The sequence below is a fragment of the Thermobia domestica genome, chromosome 5 (genome assembly GCF_964235325.1).
Source record: "Thermobia domestica chromosome 5, izTheDome1.hap1.1, whole genome shotgun sequence".
Taxonomy (NCBI): domain Eukaryota; kingdom Metazoa; phylum Arthropoda; class Insecta; order Zygentoma; family Lepismatidae; genus Thermobia; species Thermobia domestica.
Window position 1 is genome coordinate 321,432,604 of NC_137458.1, and position 19,336 is coordinate 321,451,939.

The 19,336-nt window shown below is 34.5% G+C and overlaps 1 protein-coding gene across 2 annotated transcripts in view; it reads left to right on the top strand.

The window, feature by feature from the left end:
- The window catches only part of Mtp (microsomal triacylglycerol transfer protein), a 159,221-nt gene that overhangs the window by 27,721 nt on the left and 112,164 nt on the right, over positions 1 to 19,336 (top strand). Inside the window, exon 2 of one of the 2 annotated variants that reach the window (XM_081760536.1) lies at positions 240 to 263. The exons of the other annotated variant lie outside the window; for it this stretch is intronic. Within the exon in view, the coding sequence (XP_081616662.1) occupies positions 240 to 263 (24 nt within the window). The remainder of the gene's footprint in view (positions 1 to 239; positions 264 to 19,336) is intronic. 2 annotated transcript variants of the gene reach the window in all.

The window sequence follows — 19,336 nt, forward strand, 5'->3', positions numbered from 1 at the left end:
TTTCTATTAACTTTAAAAAAAAATAATGAAAATAGCGTACGGCAAAAAGTACTAGAAAATTCCTCTTAAATAGCCCACTTATATACAAATTAGGAAAATCTCTACTTTATAGTATATCCTCGTATATATAGCATATTGCACGCACGTTTTAGTTCTCCAAGGCTCATTTTAGCACAACTTTTCTCTGTCTGTCTGTTTACTGCACTCTCTTAGTTACCTTTCTACTTTCTTCCTTCCAGGATACAACTGTGATCTGGCTCCAGGTATGTGGTTGAAACTTCTTGCATGGTTTAAAATTGGGGTATTATTTAAGTAAAAGTATTATTAGTGTTCCCCCTAAATTTTGAGCATGAAGGCAAAGTCTAGAATAAAAGATGTTTTGCTTCAAAGAATACAATAATCTGATATGCATTTACATGAATTCAAATAGAAGACCCAGAGGAAAGGTCACAATTAATTAGGATATACAGTATATGACACAATTGTGGCTCTTCAAGGAAGTGACATAGGTACAATTGTAAATTGTATAGTTACAACCAAAGGGGGAAAACTTACTTAATGTATTAATGCTTGTATACATATTCTTGAAGCTATATAAAGCTTTTGTGCTTCAGCTTCTGGTGGTAGAATTTAAATTTTCACTGATATGACTTTCCTCAAAGCCGACACTGGGACAATACGAAGGTAATCCCATAAGCAAAGTCTTCAGAGCACTGTGACGAAGCGAAATTGTTTGTTTGGCTATTGGCAACGCTGTTGTGTTTATTGTTTCCTCAACCACTCCCGAACAAACCAGCAGGCTTGCCAACCATACGATAATTTATTGTGGTATACGATTATTTAAGATTTAATGCTAAATACGACAATACCTTCGCACTAGTAGATGAATATACGATAATTTTAGAATGCACGCTTTTTTGCAGTTTTTGAATGTGCATTAAATAATTATAAAACACACACATGCACACGTTAAGGTTTTTAACAGTCATTTCTGCTAAAATAAATCGATAACGATTTTAGAATTGGCACATGGCAGCCCTGCACTTACACTTTCAAGTGTTTCAGTAGTGCTGATTTGAGCGCCAGTATGTGCTAGAAGTCAATTAATGGTGATCCGATGTTTGCATCTTTTTTCTTCCCACACTCTCTGCCTTGTGATCAAGGGGTTCAGGGTTCGATTTCCAGTGAAGACACGTAAGCCGGATCCCATGTTAACCTGTAGGTTCCGTCCTTAGAACGTCATCATCATCTCGTACGGTACTAGTCGCTATGGGTTTTCCTTACCTAGGGACATTAACCTTAAAGACCTGTCTTTGGGCTGAACCCCACATCACTATCATCGCCCATAACACATAACTGAACCACGAGGTTATTAATAGGAATACAAATCAATGCCATGCGTTTGTAAGTGTTAGAAAAAATATTGAGATGGCGGGTTTCAGGTTCGTATTCCGTCTGTCGCTATTTATCCCCTGTACACCACCGTTAAAGTCTCCGTTCCCCGAACTAAAATGGTTTGTAACTCGATAAGAACTGGTTTTACGGTGAAGAAAATCCCATCTCCCCGCGGTGTCCTAGGGCTTTAGCTAAGCAAATGAAAATCGATTTTATTCGCATATGTATCCTGTATTCACATGCTGCAACGCTGAAAGAGAATTTTGTTCTAATTTTTGGTTTTTGTAGATGAACTAGACTGACTTTCACTTTCCATGAAGATTGAATGATGATGATAATAATAATAATAATAGTACCAGAAAATAAACAAATATCTAGAATTTAAAAATTTTAATTGAAAGTCGTGTATTGTCTCATTAACCTAACAGATCCTTTGGAAACTAATGTTATGCTTGAGGTTAGGGATACAACTTGTTTGTGAAAGAAAAAAGCTTACGAAATTGGGGTTAACAATGTAATAAAAGTTTTAATGAGTAAACGATAACAACAAAAAGCAAAAAAATGTTTTTTTTTTTTTTTTTTGATAAAATTAAGCAAGCTGAAAATTAACATTGAATTTGGAGTTTTATGGCAACAAATATCAAGAATAAGGCATAAGGCCTTAACAAAAAAAAAAAATCAATTCAAGTAAATTACATCTTGGTTTTCTTTCTTGACCTATGTTGTGAATGAATGGTTATCATTAACCTGACACACATAAACAAAATATGGAACTGATGTTTATGACCAATGATAGATGAAATTTAGGGTTGTTTATCTTTCATATTGAGCTTTCATAATTATATGTATTTTTTCCATATGTATTTTACATGGCTGAAAATAATGTCGGTTCCCTTTTATTTACGGATTCCGTATTTCTAACCAAAAAATTATGAATCATGAGACTAGTCGCATTCATTATAATCACTAATTAATCTTTTAGTTCTCTTACCTAACATACTTGTGTTGAGACATTACAGTATTATTTATTAGACTTTACTAGCATATAAATCGAAATCGATTCATTTAATCTGTTAACTTCTACGCAAAATGACCTTACAAACACAATAATTTTTGGACAATTGGAGCAATACACTGAATATATTTCTAGAAATGCATATCACGCCTTGTTCTAAATTATCTTACATTTCGAATATTGCATCTCCATAGCACAGATGATGCACTTTTGCTTCCTACAAACTTTAATATCGTAAGGTAAATACTTCTTTCATTATAAATTTCACAGTTCCTGTCGTTAAAGATCTACATGTTATTTGGTCTACATTTAATTTAACTTTCTTTATAGGTTATTTATAAATCATAAGTGACAAATAGAAAAATTATATAAATTAATATTTCTTTAATAAAAACAACGATATGGTCACTGATGTCACAGAATATGTAAGTAACATTGTCAAAGTGTCTCTCTATTTCAATAAGCCTAGTTCAAAGTAAGAAAATTCTAATGCTTGGTAACTAGAGTTCGAATTAGAAAATCTATTCTCCATGCGATGAAAATGCGTTTAAAGGTTTCAAAGAGTTCCGGCTTTAATTTCTATACTGCGAACGTCTTGCATTTTATTCAACGCCGAAAATTTCCGTTTTAGCATAAAAAAATAATTTGGATGGGTCCTACCTTTTGCCGTCCACACTGCCCTCTCCACTTTCGTCGTCGCCACTGAGCTGACCACACACACACAGAGGTCCCTGCGTTTCCTGGTTTCCTTCTTCCGCGAGGAGTGTCCTGGGTCCTGAGTTCTTTTCTCGGACTCCTGCTGCGTCCTCCTCTCAAGCTGCAAGGGGCGTCGCTCCTTGGTGTCTCCTGGTCCATTAAAGTGGAGCTTCTGTCGGTCCATTTCTTATACGATGCACTCTCAACCACAACAGCACTTTTAAATGTCATATTGTACCAACATCACTCTTTGTGTCAGAAGTGTAGTGTTACACGGACTAATTGTATTAATTGTTTTTAAATAATGTTTATAGTACTTCAAACTGATTACGTATTATTAAAGCCAGTCTAAGTGCTTTTGGCGAGGGTGTAGGCCACCTTTAAGTTCGTTTTCACAGATCGCTCTTAATTTTAGCTAAGCCAGTCCGTTACCGCTAGTTGTCTGTAATTGGTCGTAAATATGTTTATATGCGCGAAAAATCTGTCACTCAAAAAAAAAAATGTCTGTGAGCGTGTTGCTATATTTCGGAGTGTTAAAAGTGTTTCGTAATTGAAGAAAATATATGTGTAAGTTCCTATGCTTTAGCAATATTACAGCATCGTACACTGGGCGTCGGTGAGTTTAGCCGCACATATTCTCGGTTAATTAACGTGTGATTACTAATGTGGTACGTGTGTAAGTTCCGGGTATGTTTTAGTGTTTTGTGATTTAATGGTTCCCGGTGATGGACTTGATTACGACTGACTTGGAGTTTTTGAATACGCAACTCCCCGATGTTTTAAGACACGCCTCTAACTGCGTCTTCGATTTCCTCTCTGTTCTCTAATTCGTTAAATTATTTTGGTGTCCTAAATTTGATATTAATTGTCTCCGCCCATATACGGTGATCAATCGTCGTTTTGCCAAAAGACGTGCTTTCTTCAAATTTCACAAGTTATATAAGAAATTTTTATGGGGGTTGATTTGAAGCCTCTCTGTCTCGTTCGTGCTCTTGGACCAACTTACAGACCTGTGTCAAAATTTTATCTAGGTTCTGACTAGGATGTGATTTTGACAAATTCACAGAGATTATTTTCCGCTTCGATTCTATTCAGTTTGTGCAGAATTTACTATTTTTCACAAAAAGATTCTAAAAGCTCTTCTGTTTTCTTTCCTTGTGCTCGCGAAGGGTCCTCTGTATGTGTGGTTTGTGTGGATTCAGACGTTCAGCGGAGTATTGTTATTGGGACAAAAGGAGGGTGGTTTAAAATGTCCTTGCCGCAACGAGAGGTATACAGAATAAAAGAATGCATCCTGTTCTTGAATAGTGAAAGAAAATAAAGAATGCTATTTTTGCTTCTTTACACACGAAAAAAAAAATAAAAAAATAAAAAATAAAAATAAAAATAAAATAACCTTTCTAGAGTGGTTTTAATTATATGACGTATTTGAATTAAAAGAGTTTTATTAAAATCGAATAAAAATGATGATGATGCAACTGTCACAATTTCATTGTTTTAAAACTGGTTTACTCATACTAAGAACGGGATGTTTTTATGATGAAGCTCTCACGATGTTCCTGTAAACATATTTTCTACCTCAAAAAAACAAACTTGTAATATTTCGTAATTATTTCTTTTTATTCCGGTGTGTAATTACTTAATTGTATTTTCTCTGAAGTTAAGAAAAGAAGAATAGCTAAAGAAAATAACCTTCACAAATTTACCCAAGGTTACTTTCAGGAAATGTGTGTCTGGTTCTACATACGTATAAAGCAAATTGACGTTACTAGTTCAAAGCTTGCATGTAGATAAAATTCCTGTTTGTGGCTAGGGAGAGATAAAAGAATAGAACGTTTCAGATCTTGTATTTCTGTTTTGTATTCCTTCTATTATCAAAAAATATTAGGATTAGAATTTAGGATTTAGATTTCTGGGCTCTCGGACTCTAAGGCCATTTAGCCCGTCACATACATGAGGAATGACGTCCCTCGGCGAGCACACTATTCGGGAAAAAGGAATGGAAGGAAGCGGCCTGGGACCTGTAAGTTAGGTATTGTGCTGCCAAAATGTCTTGAGCCGTGGCAAAAATGCGAACTAAAGCTCACACCCGCACACACCCACGCGTTGAGCCAATAAGGGTTCAGGTGTTGCTAAGCGAGAGAAAGCGAGTGGAATTCCTTCAGCCGATAGCAGCGCTTGTAACGGAAGACTAGGGATCAAGTCAGTGGGGCATTAGTATACCACTCCAGCATTTGCCTGGTGTGAATGATGAAAACCCAGGAAAACCTCATTCAGTTTAACGTCTCATGATTCTGTCTGTTAGGCTAAGGTAGACGATGATTAAAGCAACTAAATGATAATGGAAGAATTGGTGGGATGGGAATATGGGAGGAAACGAGAATACCTCCAGAAACCGCACGGACATGATGTTGGTCACCACACACTTATTTGGCCGGGGATCGAACCAGAGATCTCACACATCTGAGGTTAACACTTTACCACTAAGCCACCGTACTCCGATGTTATCTAAAAGTGTCAGCATAATGATTCTAAGCATGAAACCTGTTCATTGTATTAGGAGAGAAGAAAATATGGAAATCTTGAAAATAATCTATGTATTTAATTACTTGTACATGTTTCTGGGCATAACAGGGATCTATGTCCGTGTTGTATGAAGGATGACGTCCCTCATCAAGCACAATATCCAGGGAAGGAAGAAGGAATGAATCGGCCTGGACCTGTATGCTAGGTGCCATCCCGGTATTTAGAAGGTGTGAATGAAGGTAAACTCCGGAAAAACCTCACTCAGGATAGCAGGCGTGAAAAAGTTGTTACACTTGTTTTCGACCGAGTGCTCCCACCGTGAATCGAACCAGAGATCGCTTGCATCAAAGGAAAGACCATTAGGGATTGCGCTATCCTGGCTTCAAATAATCAAATTCGAGATTTCAACGAGTTTATATAATGTTTCAAGCTGACAAATGTATTTTTTAATATCTCTTCATCCGTGTCTCAATGTAGGCCTATATATATTCGTTAAATGACATGAAATTAGATTTACAGTCCAACGCCCCGCGGTTAGGTCGATTATGCTGAAAGAGACGAATCGTTAATTAACGTGAATCGTTACAAAATGTTTAATGAAATTTGAATGTGGAAGGAAACGAGACAACCTCGAGAAAATCCATGGACACAATGTCATCCAATACAAATTCGTGTGGCCGAGGATCTAAGCATTGATTCCTCGTACCAGAGGCGACCGAACTACTACTTAGCCCTTGTGCCATTTTTAAATAAGAATAAAGAAAATTATAGTGCTGCCAAAATGTCTTGAGCCGTGGCAAAAAACTCACACCTTCGACACATCCACGCGTTGAGCCAATAAGAGTTCAGTTGTTGCTAAGCGAGAGAGCTTTAGCGAAACGGAGTGGAATTCCTTCAGCCTACAGCAACGCCTGGAACGGAAGACTAGGTTCAAGTCAATGTGGTATATCTTTAGCAGAATGAAACAGGAATGTCATGAGCAGGGCCCGGATCTTGTTGACAAGTCAACTTTTTTCTGTTACACATGGGACAAGGCAAGTTCAAATAAAATCCTTGTCCATTAACTCGAGCTTCTAATATATATATATATATATATATATAGGGTCAACTTTCAGTCATTTTTTGCTGTTTAATATTTTAAGGTAACTTTTAGGTCACTTATGGTCTTTTTATTGTTTTTCTTCTGCATAACGAAATCTTAAAATGAATACTGTTTACGGATTAGAAAAACACCAAATTAAATGATCTCGTTTCCTGCTTCCTGACTATTGGGTGGAAAAACTGCATTCCTAACAAGCTAATGAACACTAATCTGTAACTGGTGGATAAGGGGTGGGGTTAAGTAGGTGACCAAAGCAGATGTTTTTGGGTTGTTGATCACAACGGATGTGATCATGTAAATAACTAAAAATAGATTAGAAGGCGCACAAAAATTCTAATCAGGGTTTTTTATCTATTATTCTCGTGTATACAGTCCACACTTGCGAATCTCTATTTTTTAAAGTGTGCTTCCTAGTTTAAATTTGGGAGTGAATTGACGCTTTCAGTAGTACAATGCCGTACAATGGACTCCAACTAACTGAAGGAAAACCTTTGAAATTGAATGAGAGATGATAATTAAAATCTAACAAATATTTTTTAAAAATGTCAATATTTAACGAAAAACGTTTAAAAACGCAAGGTTTAAGGTCAATTTTTGTGAATTTTAGGGTCATTTTACAGGAATTTTAGTGTCACTTTATAGATCATTTTTAAAACAAATTTAGGTCAACAAGATCCGGACCCTGATAATGAGCAAGTGTTAGTATAGTTGGTAACAGTGAAGGATTTAGAAGGTAAAAATTGGGGACTGCCAGCCAGAACCTAGAGTATGATAGATATATCATGAGTTTATTATAAACTTTCACAAAAATATCTAAAAAAGCTTAAATTATTTTTGTCACTCATAAAAGTGGGGGCTTAGGTCCCCGGTCTTTTGCTAGATCCGCCACTGGTTGGTAAAGAAGAACGAATATGGAAATGGTTTTGAAGTTTGAAAAGAAAACTGAGCAATTGACTTATTTTAAATGTGATATGTTTGGTAGAAGGTAAAAGAGGAGGGAATGAAGAATTAGGTCAATGATTGATATTATAGAAGTAAATTCGAAGAGTAATTAGCGGAGCACCGTAGTAAAAGGAATCTCCTACGGGAAACGAACCTGCCAACGATGACATAGTATAGTTGATTTCAAAATATGATGTCCTCGGCACCAGGAGGCATTCGGTAGAACTCATCCTCTGACATTTCCTTAACATTGTATGAAGTTCGAAGATTCAAAGATATTAATAGATGTTGATTGAACATCTATTAATATCTTACAGCTGAACATCTATTAATATCTTACAGTTGAAGATCTATTAATATCTTACAGTCGAACATCTATTAATATCTTACAGTTGTACATTTATTAATATTTTACAGTTGAAGATCTATTAATATCTTACAGTTGAATATCTATTAATATCTTACAGTTGAACATCTATTAATATCTTACAGTTGAACATCTATTAATATCTTACAGTTGAACATCTATTAATATTTTACAGTTGAACATCTATTAATATCTTACAGTTGTACATTTATTAATATTTTACAGTTGAACATCTATTAATATCTTACAGTTGAACATCTATTAATATCTTACAGTTGAACATCTATTAATATCTTACAGTTGAACATCTATTAATATCTCACAGTTGTACATTTATTAATATTTTACAGTTGAACATCTATTAATATCTTACAGTTGAACACCTATTAATATCTTACAGTTGAACATCTATTAATATCTTACAGTTGAACATCTATTAATATCTTACAGTTGAACATCTATTAATATCTTACAGTTGAACATCTATTAATATCTTACAGTTGAACATCTATTAATATCTCACAGTTGTACATTTATTAATATTTTACAGTTGAACATCTATTAATATCTTACAGTTAAACACCTATTAATATCTTACAGTTGAACATCTATTAATATCTTACAGTTGAACATCTATTAATATCTTACAGTTGAACATCTATTAATATCTTACAGTTGAAGATCTATTAATATCTTACAGTTGAATATCTATTAATATCTTACAGTTGTACATTTATTAATATCTTACAGTTGAACATCTATTAATATCTCACAGTTGAATATCTATTAATATCTTACAGTTGAAGATCTATTAATATCTTACAGTTGAACATTTATTAATATTTTACAGTTGAACATCTATTAATATCTTACAGTTGAACATCTATTAATATCTTACAGTTGAATATCTATTAATATCTTACAGTTGAACATCTATTAATATCTTACACTTGAACATCTATTAATATCTTACAGTTGAACATCTATTAATATCTTACAGTTGAACATCTATTAATATCTTACAGTTGAACATCTATTAATATCTTACAGTTGAACATCTATTAATATCTTACAGTTGAACATCTATTAATATCTTACAGTTGAACATGTATTAATATCTCACAGTTGTACATTTATTAATATTTTACAGTTGAACATCTATTAATATCTTACAGTTGAACATCTATTAATATCTTACAGTTGAACATCTATTAATATCTTACAGTTGAACATCTATTAATATCTTACAGTTGAACATCTATTAATATCTTACAGTTGAAGATCTATTAATATCTTACAGTTGAACATCTATTAATATCTCACAGTTGTACATTTATTAATATTTTACAGTTGAACATCTATTAATATCTTACAGTTAAACACCTATTAATATCTTACAGTTGAACATCTATTAATATCTTACAGTTGAACATCTATTAATATCTTACAGTTGAACATCTATTAATATCTTACAGTTGAAGATCTATTAATATCTTACAGTTGAATATCTATTAATATCTTACAGTTGTACATTTATTAATATCTTACAGTTGAACATCTATTAATATCTCACAGTTGAATATCTATTAATATCTTACAGTTGAAGATCTATTAATATCTTACAGTTGAACATTTATTAATATTTTACAGTTGAACATCTATTAATATCTTACAGTTGAACATCTATTAATATCTTACAGTTGAATATCTATTAATATCTTACAGTTGAACATCTATTAATATCTTACAGTTGAACATCTATTAATATCTTACAGTTGAACATCTATTAATATCTTACAGTTGAACATCTATTAATATCTTACAGTTGAACATCTATTAATATCTTACAGTTGAAGATCTATTAATATCTTACAGTTGAACATGTATTAATATCTTACAGTTGTACATTTATTAATATTTTACAGTTGAACATCTATTAATATCTTACAGTTATGAGGCGCGTTCGGAAAGTAACCTCGTCCGATTGGTCACTGTGCGTGAAGTATTGGGGGCAGCGCTATAGACGTGCGTGGTAGATCAGTCTGCATCCAGCGTGGTAAAGCAAAGGTTGTCTGATCATTAGAGCCTTTGTATTTCAAGTGTGCCCCTGTTAGCGTTGCTGTCGATGTGTGTTGCTATGTCTGAGATCCTTCAATAGTAGGATGCGGACAGGGTTGCAACATTGAATTATTTCATGGGTTTCGCTGGGCACTGTCTTGATAGTCATTCGAAGTAATCTACGATCTTCACGCGCCAAGACCAAACGACTGAATGACAAATTGGAAACAAAGTCGAGGTCATTCACTTCTTTCCTCAAAGCAAAGGGAAGGTTTCCTCCGGAAGAGGGGATAGCGGGAGTGGGGCCGAAGTGTTTCACATATTTTCCGAGAGAACACTTGAAATAGAAAAGCTCTAGTTGCACTTCCGTAGCGTGTCAAAATGTATGCTGCAATAGGAAACCCCGCCAAGTGCTTGGTGCGAACTGTTATATGTTTTCTTACGGCAAAACAATATTTGGCAGCACCTATTCATCGGGAACTTTGGTCCGTGTATGGATTAAGTATGATGAGTGAAGGAGTTGTTGGTTCATTTAAAAGTGGACGAACAAACATTCATGACGAAGAGAAGAGTGGTAGGCCATCAGTGGTCACTGATTAACTCCTTCAGAAAATGGATGGAAGAGTTCGTGAAAATAGATCTTTCACAATCTCAGAACTTTCCAATGAATTTCCAAAAATTTCCAGGACTGTGTTATATGACGTCGCCTAAGATGCGGTCCCAGATGGCTCAAGGCACAGGCGGGAAATTTTTATGCTGATGGAAATTCTAAGCTAATACAGAAATATGATAAGTGCTTGAATATTTATGGAAACTATGTTGAAAAATAGTGCCAAGAAGTAGTTTTCAGATGTATATAATAAATTCTTCTTATTTGCTTTGCTGTTTCTATTTTAACCGATCGGAGATTACTTTCCGAATGGCCCTCGTATATTCCCAAGGATCAGGAGAAGATAAATGTAACCAACAAAAACTTCCATGTCTTATATATATATATATATATATATATATATATATATATATATATATATATATATATATATATATATATATATATATATATATATATATATATATATATATATATATATATATCTGTGATACATTTTCGTGCACCACTTTATTTTTTCTCACTTTTTAACTTTAAAAAGAAAGTCTTTACTAAACACCTACACTGATATGTTGCAATTAAAACAAAGTATCCTTATTGAAAACGACACAATTACAATTCTTCCAAGACACCGCGCATAGTTGGCTCCAGGTGCAATCACTGTGGAAAGCGAGCAGTGATCATGTTTCGTCACTCACGAAGCAACGAAAGTTGATTTATTTAGTAGCTACGACCGTTCCTCCGGAAACGACGTGTGTTGGTTTGGATATATATCCGTTTATGGCATAAAGCACGATACAAAAAACACCGACTACTCATGCAATAGGTCAGTAGGTCAAAAAGGAAAAGCTGTTTTCCTGATGTTGGATAGCCTTGAACCCGCCACTCCCTAGATTTTCCTGTTGCCAACAGACAGAGTGTCTCCATTTTTTTGACCAATCATCAAATTCTACATCCACCTGGTTTCTTAAATGTTGTTGTTACTATTCACCTTCTTTTTACCAAGTGGGTTGCAAACACACCCCGATGCTAATTATTTTGTTGTTACTGTTGTAAAAATATTTCTACAAGGACGAGACTCAGCGACTTTAATTATTTATTTGTATGAAATATTTTTAAGGCCAAGAAACATTATACAACGTTCTTACTGAACTTGGGAGCATCGAGAAACCTAATTAGATTAATTAAAATATGTTTAAATGAATCCCAAAGTAAAGTCCGGGTAGGAAAATTTTTGTCCACGAGCTTTCACGTCGAAAATGGCCTGAAACAAGGAGATGCGTTGTCGCCATTATTATTTAACTTATTTGTTCTGGAATACGCTATAAGGAAAATCAAATATAGCAACCAGAGCCTAGAGTTTAAGGTATTCACCAGGTTATGGCATATGCTGATGATGTAAATTTAATAGGGGATGATAGGAAAACAATAGAAAGAAATGCAGAGATCTTATTAAACGCTTGCAGGGACATGGGTTTAGAAGTAAATGCAGAGAAACCTAAATACATGGAAGTGCGTCGGGACCGTAATACGGCAAATTATGGATGCGTTAAAATATTAAATAATACTTTTGATAAAGTGGATAGTTTCAAATATCTAGGATCAATATTAACAGACGAAAATCATATTCACGAAGAAATTAAATGTCGTCTAAAAGCAGGGAATTCGTGTTACTATTCGGTTCAAAATCCCTTGTAGTCTCGAATTCCGTCGAGGAATTTGAAGCTTAAAATATATAAAGCGATAATCATGCCTGTTGTTCTGTATGGTTGCGAAACATGGTCACTTACTTTGAGGGAAGAACATAAACTGAAAGTATTTGAGAACAAGATCCTGAGACGAATATTCGGACCCAAGAGGAACGGGAATGGGGAATGGCGGAAACTTCATAACGAGGAACTACATAATTTGTATGGTCTACCCAACATTGTTAAGGTCGTCAAGTCTAGGAGGCTTAGGTGGGCAGGTCATGTATCTAGAATGGAAGAAAGTAGAAACGCTTTCAAAGTATTGACTGGAAGACAAATCGGAAAACGAGGTTATAGGTTTTAGAAGACCTAGGCGCAGATGGGAGGACAATGTTAAGATGGATCTCTCAGAGATTGGAATACAAAGAAGAAACTGGATCGAGTTGGCTAAGGATAGAAGTCAGTGGAGAGCTTTCGTGAACGCAGCATTGAACCTCCGGGCTCCATAAGCCACAGAGTTAGTTAGTTAGTTTTTAATTTTTAAGGGCAAGGCAATTGTACTAAATGAATTGTCTTCTAAATATTTACAAATTGTTAGAGTGGGGTGCAAGTACATCCCAATTGGTAAATATGTTACTTTTGTTACTATTAAAATACGCATTGTTTTCCTTAACGACCGCTAGGTGATAGCCCATTTTAGCTTGTTTTTCATGGTTAATTGTTCCTATTATCATAAACAAATATGAAACTGTAGAGATAAGTGATAGTATAACGTTGGTCTTTCTTCTCTGTCTTGTGCTCTATTTAGAAGGAAAATGAGTTTTAGGTTTTACACGAACGTTACTTCTCTTGAATGTTAGTGACAGTGGCGTATTCAGGGGGTGGCTTCCGGGCTTAAGCCCCCCCGAAATCCCCCCCCGAAATCTTACTTAGTATAGTAAAGTAAATGGAATATCTTGCAGAATTTTCACATTTCCAGATCAAGCCCCCCCGAAAGTTAGCAAAGCCCCTCCCGAAACAAAATCGTAAATTCGCCACTGGTTAGTGATAATGATTTTTTAGTATTTTCAGATGCAAATCGTAGATTCGTATTACTCTGAAGATGTATAAGGTGATACTTCGTGATATTGTTATCTTGTTGGGCTAGGACATTAATTAGTTGGACCATTTGTAAAAGTGTCCTCACTCCAGAGATACAAAGGTTCGAACAAAATGTGACGTTTGCGGCAGTTTTATTTGCTAAGATCACTCAGCGAAGATTGTAAGCATAGACTGTTAGTGTTTGCAATGATAGGAATATCCTTATATGTTTCTGTATTTGAATGTATAATAGGCAAGTAATTTTGTAAGAATATTAGAATCTTGTTTCTTTTTAGAGAAATATTAACATACTGTATTTTACACATAATTCAAACTATACTGTATTTGTGAGATACTATAAGAATATATTATATTATTTTATATGTCGAAACACTAACTATGCAATACAAGTTTCATTTCAACATTTATGTCTTATAATAATTAAATATTTTTTAAAATTAAAACCGATTAATGTGTGGGGTGGATTTTCACCCTAGTCGGTAAATAACGTGAAACCTTTAAGTTCGTAAAAAGGTTAAGCGTAATTCGGAAGTTAGGATGCATTCCTACGCTTAAAAGAAAAAAAAAAGTGTAGCGATCGAGTGTAGGCTAGTAGTTAAAGTTCTTGTTTCACCGGACCAAGGTTCGAATCCGATAGCAGACTATTCTAACGAAAATTTTTCCAGGAATTTTATTCGGTACTACAAGGTGAATACCGGACTGGTTCTCTAAACATAGACTATGACCAGATTTGTTCTATTTTTCTTTATTGTTGCTAGTTTTACATGTACTTCAGTGCCAATTGATTTCACAAAAGGTATGAAGAAGTTTGTTAGATTGAATTAATAACTAAATAAATATTTGCGTGCTGGAAGTAGTGAAGAAAAGAGTTGCCTCATCCTTACCTTTTTTTCGAATATTTTATTTTTTTATTTATTTTATTCACCCATAATTCCAGATACAGCTGAACGCCCGTTTACACTGGAATATCTAACAAATCTAAAAAATGAAACATAATAATAATAATAATAATAATAATAATAATAATAATAATAATAATAATAATAATAATAATAATAATAATAATAATAATAATAATAATAATATCTACATAATAACAAAAAGGTTAATAATAGCTGGCTAAAGTTTATCAACTAAAATTGCGTCGTAGTGTAGAGTTATATGCAGCTTCAGAATTAAATAAATCTATGCGTGTATGTGACATTTCGTTGTATAGTTTAGGAAGCCTGTAAAACAGAGAACGTTGAACTATTGACAGTCTAGGTCGCCCTATATGAAACAGATGTGTATTACGCGTTTTGATGGAATTCGGAAATACAATTCTGAGAGTAGCGTTTCGGACCTGAGTTGGCCGTGTGTGAGATAGTTGAATATTTAGTGTTCGTAACAGTTCGTGTTTTTGTCATCGCACATGTGCTAGGTACTCTAAAGCGTGCTATTGTCAGAAAGAAGTTTAGGACTAAGTTTAGCCGAGACAGGTTTGTAGGAACAGCCATTGTCAAGATAAGTGGAAAATATTCCATTTTAAGAGAAATTAGTGCCTTGTAGAACGTTGCCAAGTAAGAGAGGTTCCATATTTCTGTTCATCTGTACAGAAGTCCTAGTATGTGGATCGATTGCTTTATATGAATCGAACATCAGTGAATGACATCATTGAGAAAATATTCCATCGAATTCACTTACTTACTCATTACTGGGCTTGGCTGCGGTTTCCCAGTTATAGAGTGGTGGTGCATGGGGTTCTTGGTTCGATACCAGCTCGCGCCAAGTTAACTTTGTGGTGGACAAACACCGTGTCCGCGGGTTTTCTCGGGGTTCTTCTGTTTCCTCCCACTTTCTTTATTCCACCATTTCGTTCATTTCTCATCATCACAGTCTCCATTAGCCTAGCCGACATAACTATGGGACTAAAACTTAAAGATTTCATTTCATTTTCATTTTTCATTGCTGGGCTTTTCCGTGTTACTAAATATTTTAAGTTAAATGTTCCATTTTATATGAAAAGTAGTCTTACAATTTAACATTGAGTCTAAACAATATATTCTCCAACCGTCAACCGTTCCTCCATTTTAATTAAATTTTTTATTTTCTTTCATTGTTAAATTCATCAAAATACTGCCTCTTAAAAATTCCATAATTAAATCGTTTCCTTATTTTAAAACCATGTTTGATGTCATTCTTTTCTTACAATTTTCGCTAATATACTTTGTCATTGTTTTCGCCTCCATCTAGCAAGTTTTGTCTGTTCTTCGCTTAAATTTACATTTCGAACGTTTGTAATTTTATTCGGGACTTTTTGCTTAGTTACTTCACTTCCTTACTGAGAAATCTTCGAGTGTGAAAAGGCCAATGGGAACTGTTTTTGTCTACAAACAAACTGAAGAAAAATGTTGACCGAATTTTAAAAACGATAAAAAGAGAAGAAGACAAGAACTTTTACAAGAAATATTGACTAAAAGAGCTAGAAAGCAGAAAATAATTTTGAAGAGAAGAAATAAAGAGAAGAAACTATTTTTAAGAAATGCTAAAATGGTGCAACAATCAATAAAAAAAAATAATTCAGTCTCAAGAGAAATAATTTAATACCTAATTCTGTATTAGGCAATAACTTATTAGGAGACGCTGTGGCTCAGTAGTACAGCTTTCACCTCTTGTGCGTGGGGTTCCTGCTTCAATCCCAGCTTCCACCAAGTGAACTTTGTGGTGAACAAACACCGTGTACATGGGTTTTCTCAGGCTTCTTCCGATTCCTCCCTCTTTCTTTATTCCTTCATTATCATCCATCTAATCATCACCGTCTTCCTTAACCTTGGTGCTTAATCGTGGGAAGTTAAACTGAAAAAAAGTTCCTTTTTTCGCATTTTTCACCTGTTCTAGAAGCATTGATTTATTACCTCTGATTACACATAAGTACACCATACTAAAATAAAGGAAAACGAAATAAACAAGAGTAAACAATTCCCACACATTGAGAATGCCGTAAATTAAAAGATACACCAACACATAAGTGATAGAGTATTATGTTCTATTTTATATCACGGGCAGAAATAATAAATAACAAGTCTGCTATTAAGAGTCTTCATCCCGGCGAAATTAAAATGCCGCTAATTTTACAGTAAATAGATAAAAGATAATCGAAATGTGGAACAAGAGTGCCCTAGACAATATTATTTTACATGATAAACCGTTATCACGACTCACTTATCTGCTTTCGATTTCGAGCCATTTTGAAAATCGACATTTATTTTCGCGTTTCTAAACAGCTGAAAACGGAAAGCCACTAGGTGACTTGTGATAACGGTACCTCACGCAAAATAATATTGTCTAGGGCGCTCTTGTTCCATATTTCAATTATCTTTTATCTATTTGAAGATATCACATAATTACTGTAAAATTAGCGGTATTTTAATTTCGCCAGGATGAAGACTCTTAACTGTGTTGTTAACAATACTAGTCCTGTAGTTGAAGGAAGAGAAATTGTTTATGTACAATAGAATATTTGTACATAGTACATAAATCATAATGGGTTAGTATAAGAATCCAGTATCATCTCAGTGTGGTGGATAATTTCAATATAATCCTGTATCACCTTGGGTTGGTGGGTATTTGTGAAGAATCTCACATAGCCTTAGGTGTTGTGGATATATTGTTACGAATGAATGTATACGTTATATACGGGGTGTTTCAAAACAACGCCGACAACGTTCGGGAGGTGATTCCTCACACCAAGAGAAGACAAAAAGTATAGACCAACCTAGGTGCACAAACGCTTCCTTTCGGAGTTATAGGCTGCCAAAAACATGAAAAAATCAACTTTAAAGGTCCATAGCTTAAAAACTATGGGACCTACCGTAATCGAGTCAAAAGTTCACTTAAGAGCTCTAAATAAACTCAAATTTCTTTTTCTTGCTTTATTTGTTCATGGAGTATAATTTCAATAGTAACAATAGAAATAAATGCAGAGATCTTATTAAACGCTTGCAGGGACATGGGTTTAGTAGTAAATGCAGAAAAAACTAAATACATGGTAGTGCGTCGGGACCGGAATACAGCAAATTATGGATGCGTTAAAATATTAAATAATACTTTTGATAAAGTGGATAGTTTCAATTATCTAGGATCAATATTAACAGAGGAAAATCATATCAACGAAGAAATTAAATGTGGACTAAAAGCAGGGAATTCGTGTTACTATTCGGTTCAAAATCTCTTGTCGTCGCGAATTCCATCGAGGAATTTGAAGCTTAAAATATGCAAAACGATAATTATGCATGTTGTTCTGTATGGCTGCGAAACATGGTCACTTACTCTGAGGGAAGAACATAGACTGAAAGTATTTGAGAACAAGATCCTGAGACGAATATTCGGACCCAAGAGGAACGGGAATGGGGAATGGCGGAAACTTCATAACGAGGAACTACATAATTTATATGGTCTACCCAACATTGTTAGGGTCGTTAAGTCTAGGAGGCTTAGGTGGGCGGGTCATGTAGTTAGGATGGAAGAATGTAGAAACGCTTTCAAAGTCTTGACTGGAAAACCAATTGGAAAACGACCATTAGGAAGACCTAGACGCAGATGGGAGGACAATATTAAGATGGATCTCGCAGAGATTGGAATACCAAGTAGAAACTGGATGCAGTTAGCTAAGGATAGAAGTCAGTGGAGAGCTTTTGTGAACGCGGCATTGAACCTCCGGGTTTCATAGGCCATAGAGTTAGTTAGTTGGTTAGTTAGTATAATTTCGAGTACTGTTCGGGCTCCCGGGTTCAAAATCTGCTCCCGCGAAGTGAACTTTGTGGTGGACAAACACTGTGTGCGTGGGTTTCCTCGGGGTTCTCCCGTTTCCTTTTACTTTCTTCATTCCACCATTTCATTCATTTCTCATCATCAATGTCTCCTTTAGCCTAGCCGGAATAACCGTGGGACGTAAAACTCAAAGATTCCATTTCACTTTTCTATATTTAATATTAACCTTGCGGAGCATCTATGCCATCTTGATTTTTTAGCCCATTGATTTATACGAGAATTGGCGTATCCATTAAATCTCAACAATTAATCAACGATTTATATGGGAAATTATTTTACTCCATCCTTTCAAGTAACTTGGATTTTAATGATGAAATTTTTACCGATTCCTAAGGATGATGTCCTTGTGTTAAGCAACCAATAAGAAAGCTGCGTACGAGATAAGATTGATGGACGTTGCAAGCGTTTGTTTTGATTTGAATAGCCAAAGCTATTCCAAGTTGGTAACTTCAAAGGCCTGTCAAGCCACAATGGAGAGAATTCGGATATGGATTTATAAGAAAATATTGTAAAACTCTGTTTTTGTAGGGTAGAGCTAAAAAATGGTGAACAGGAAATTTTGGACTTTCTCATCACCTTTTATTACCAAAAAAATCTTTTTATATACAGTAGTAATAATGATTACTAAAGACTGGATTTTAAGGTGCAAAAATGTGGTAGGAAAAAGGGCATAAAAGGGGCTGAAAAATCATTCAAAAAGATTCAAAAAAGGTGCTAATAAGACATCTTTATTAAGAGTTATCGTATACAGTTATATGAACATTATTTATTCATTACATCAATAAATATTGTTAAAGTCTTGGCTTTAAACATTGGACATAAATTGCTAAATTGTTTTATTTAATCCCAAAGTTGTACAACATTCAACATTCTTGTAATAAAATTGTGGTTAAAACCAACTCGGTATTTTAAAAAAGAAAACTTTAATTTAGCAATATTGCGGCTTGAGGAACCGTCACATACTTTTGGGTCTTCAGAAACTGGTTATACTTGATTTTTCACAACATTTCTATATTTTTAAATGTTA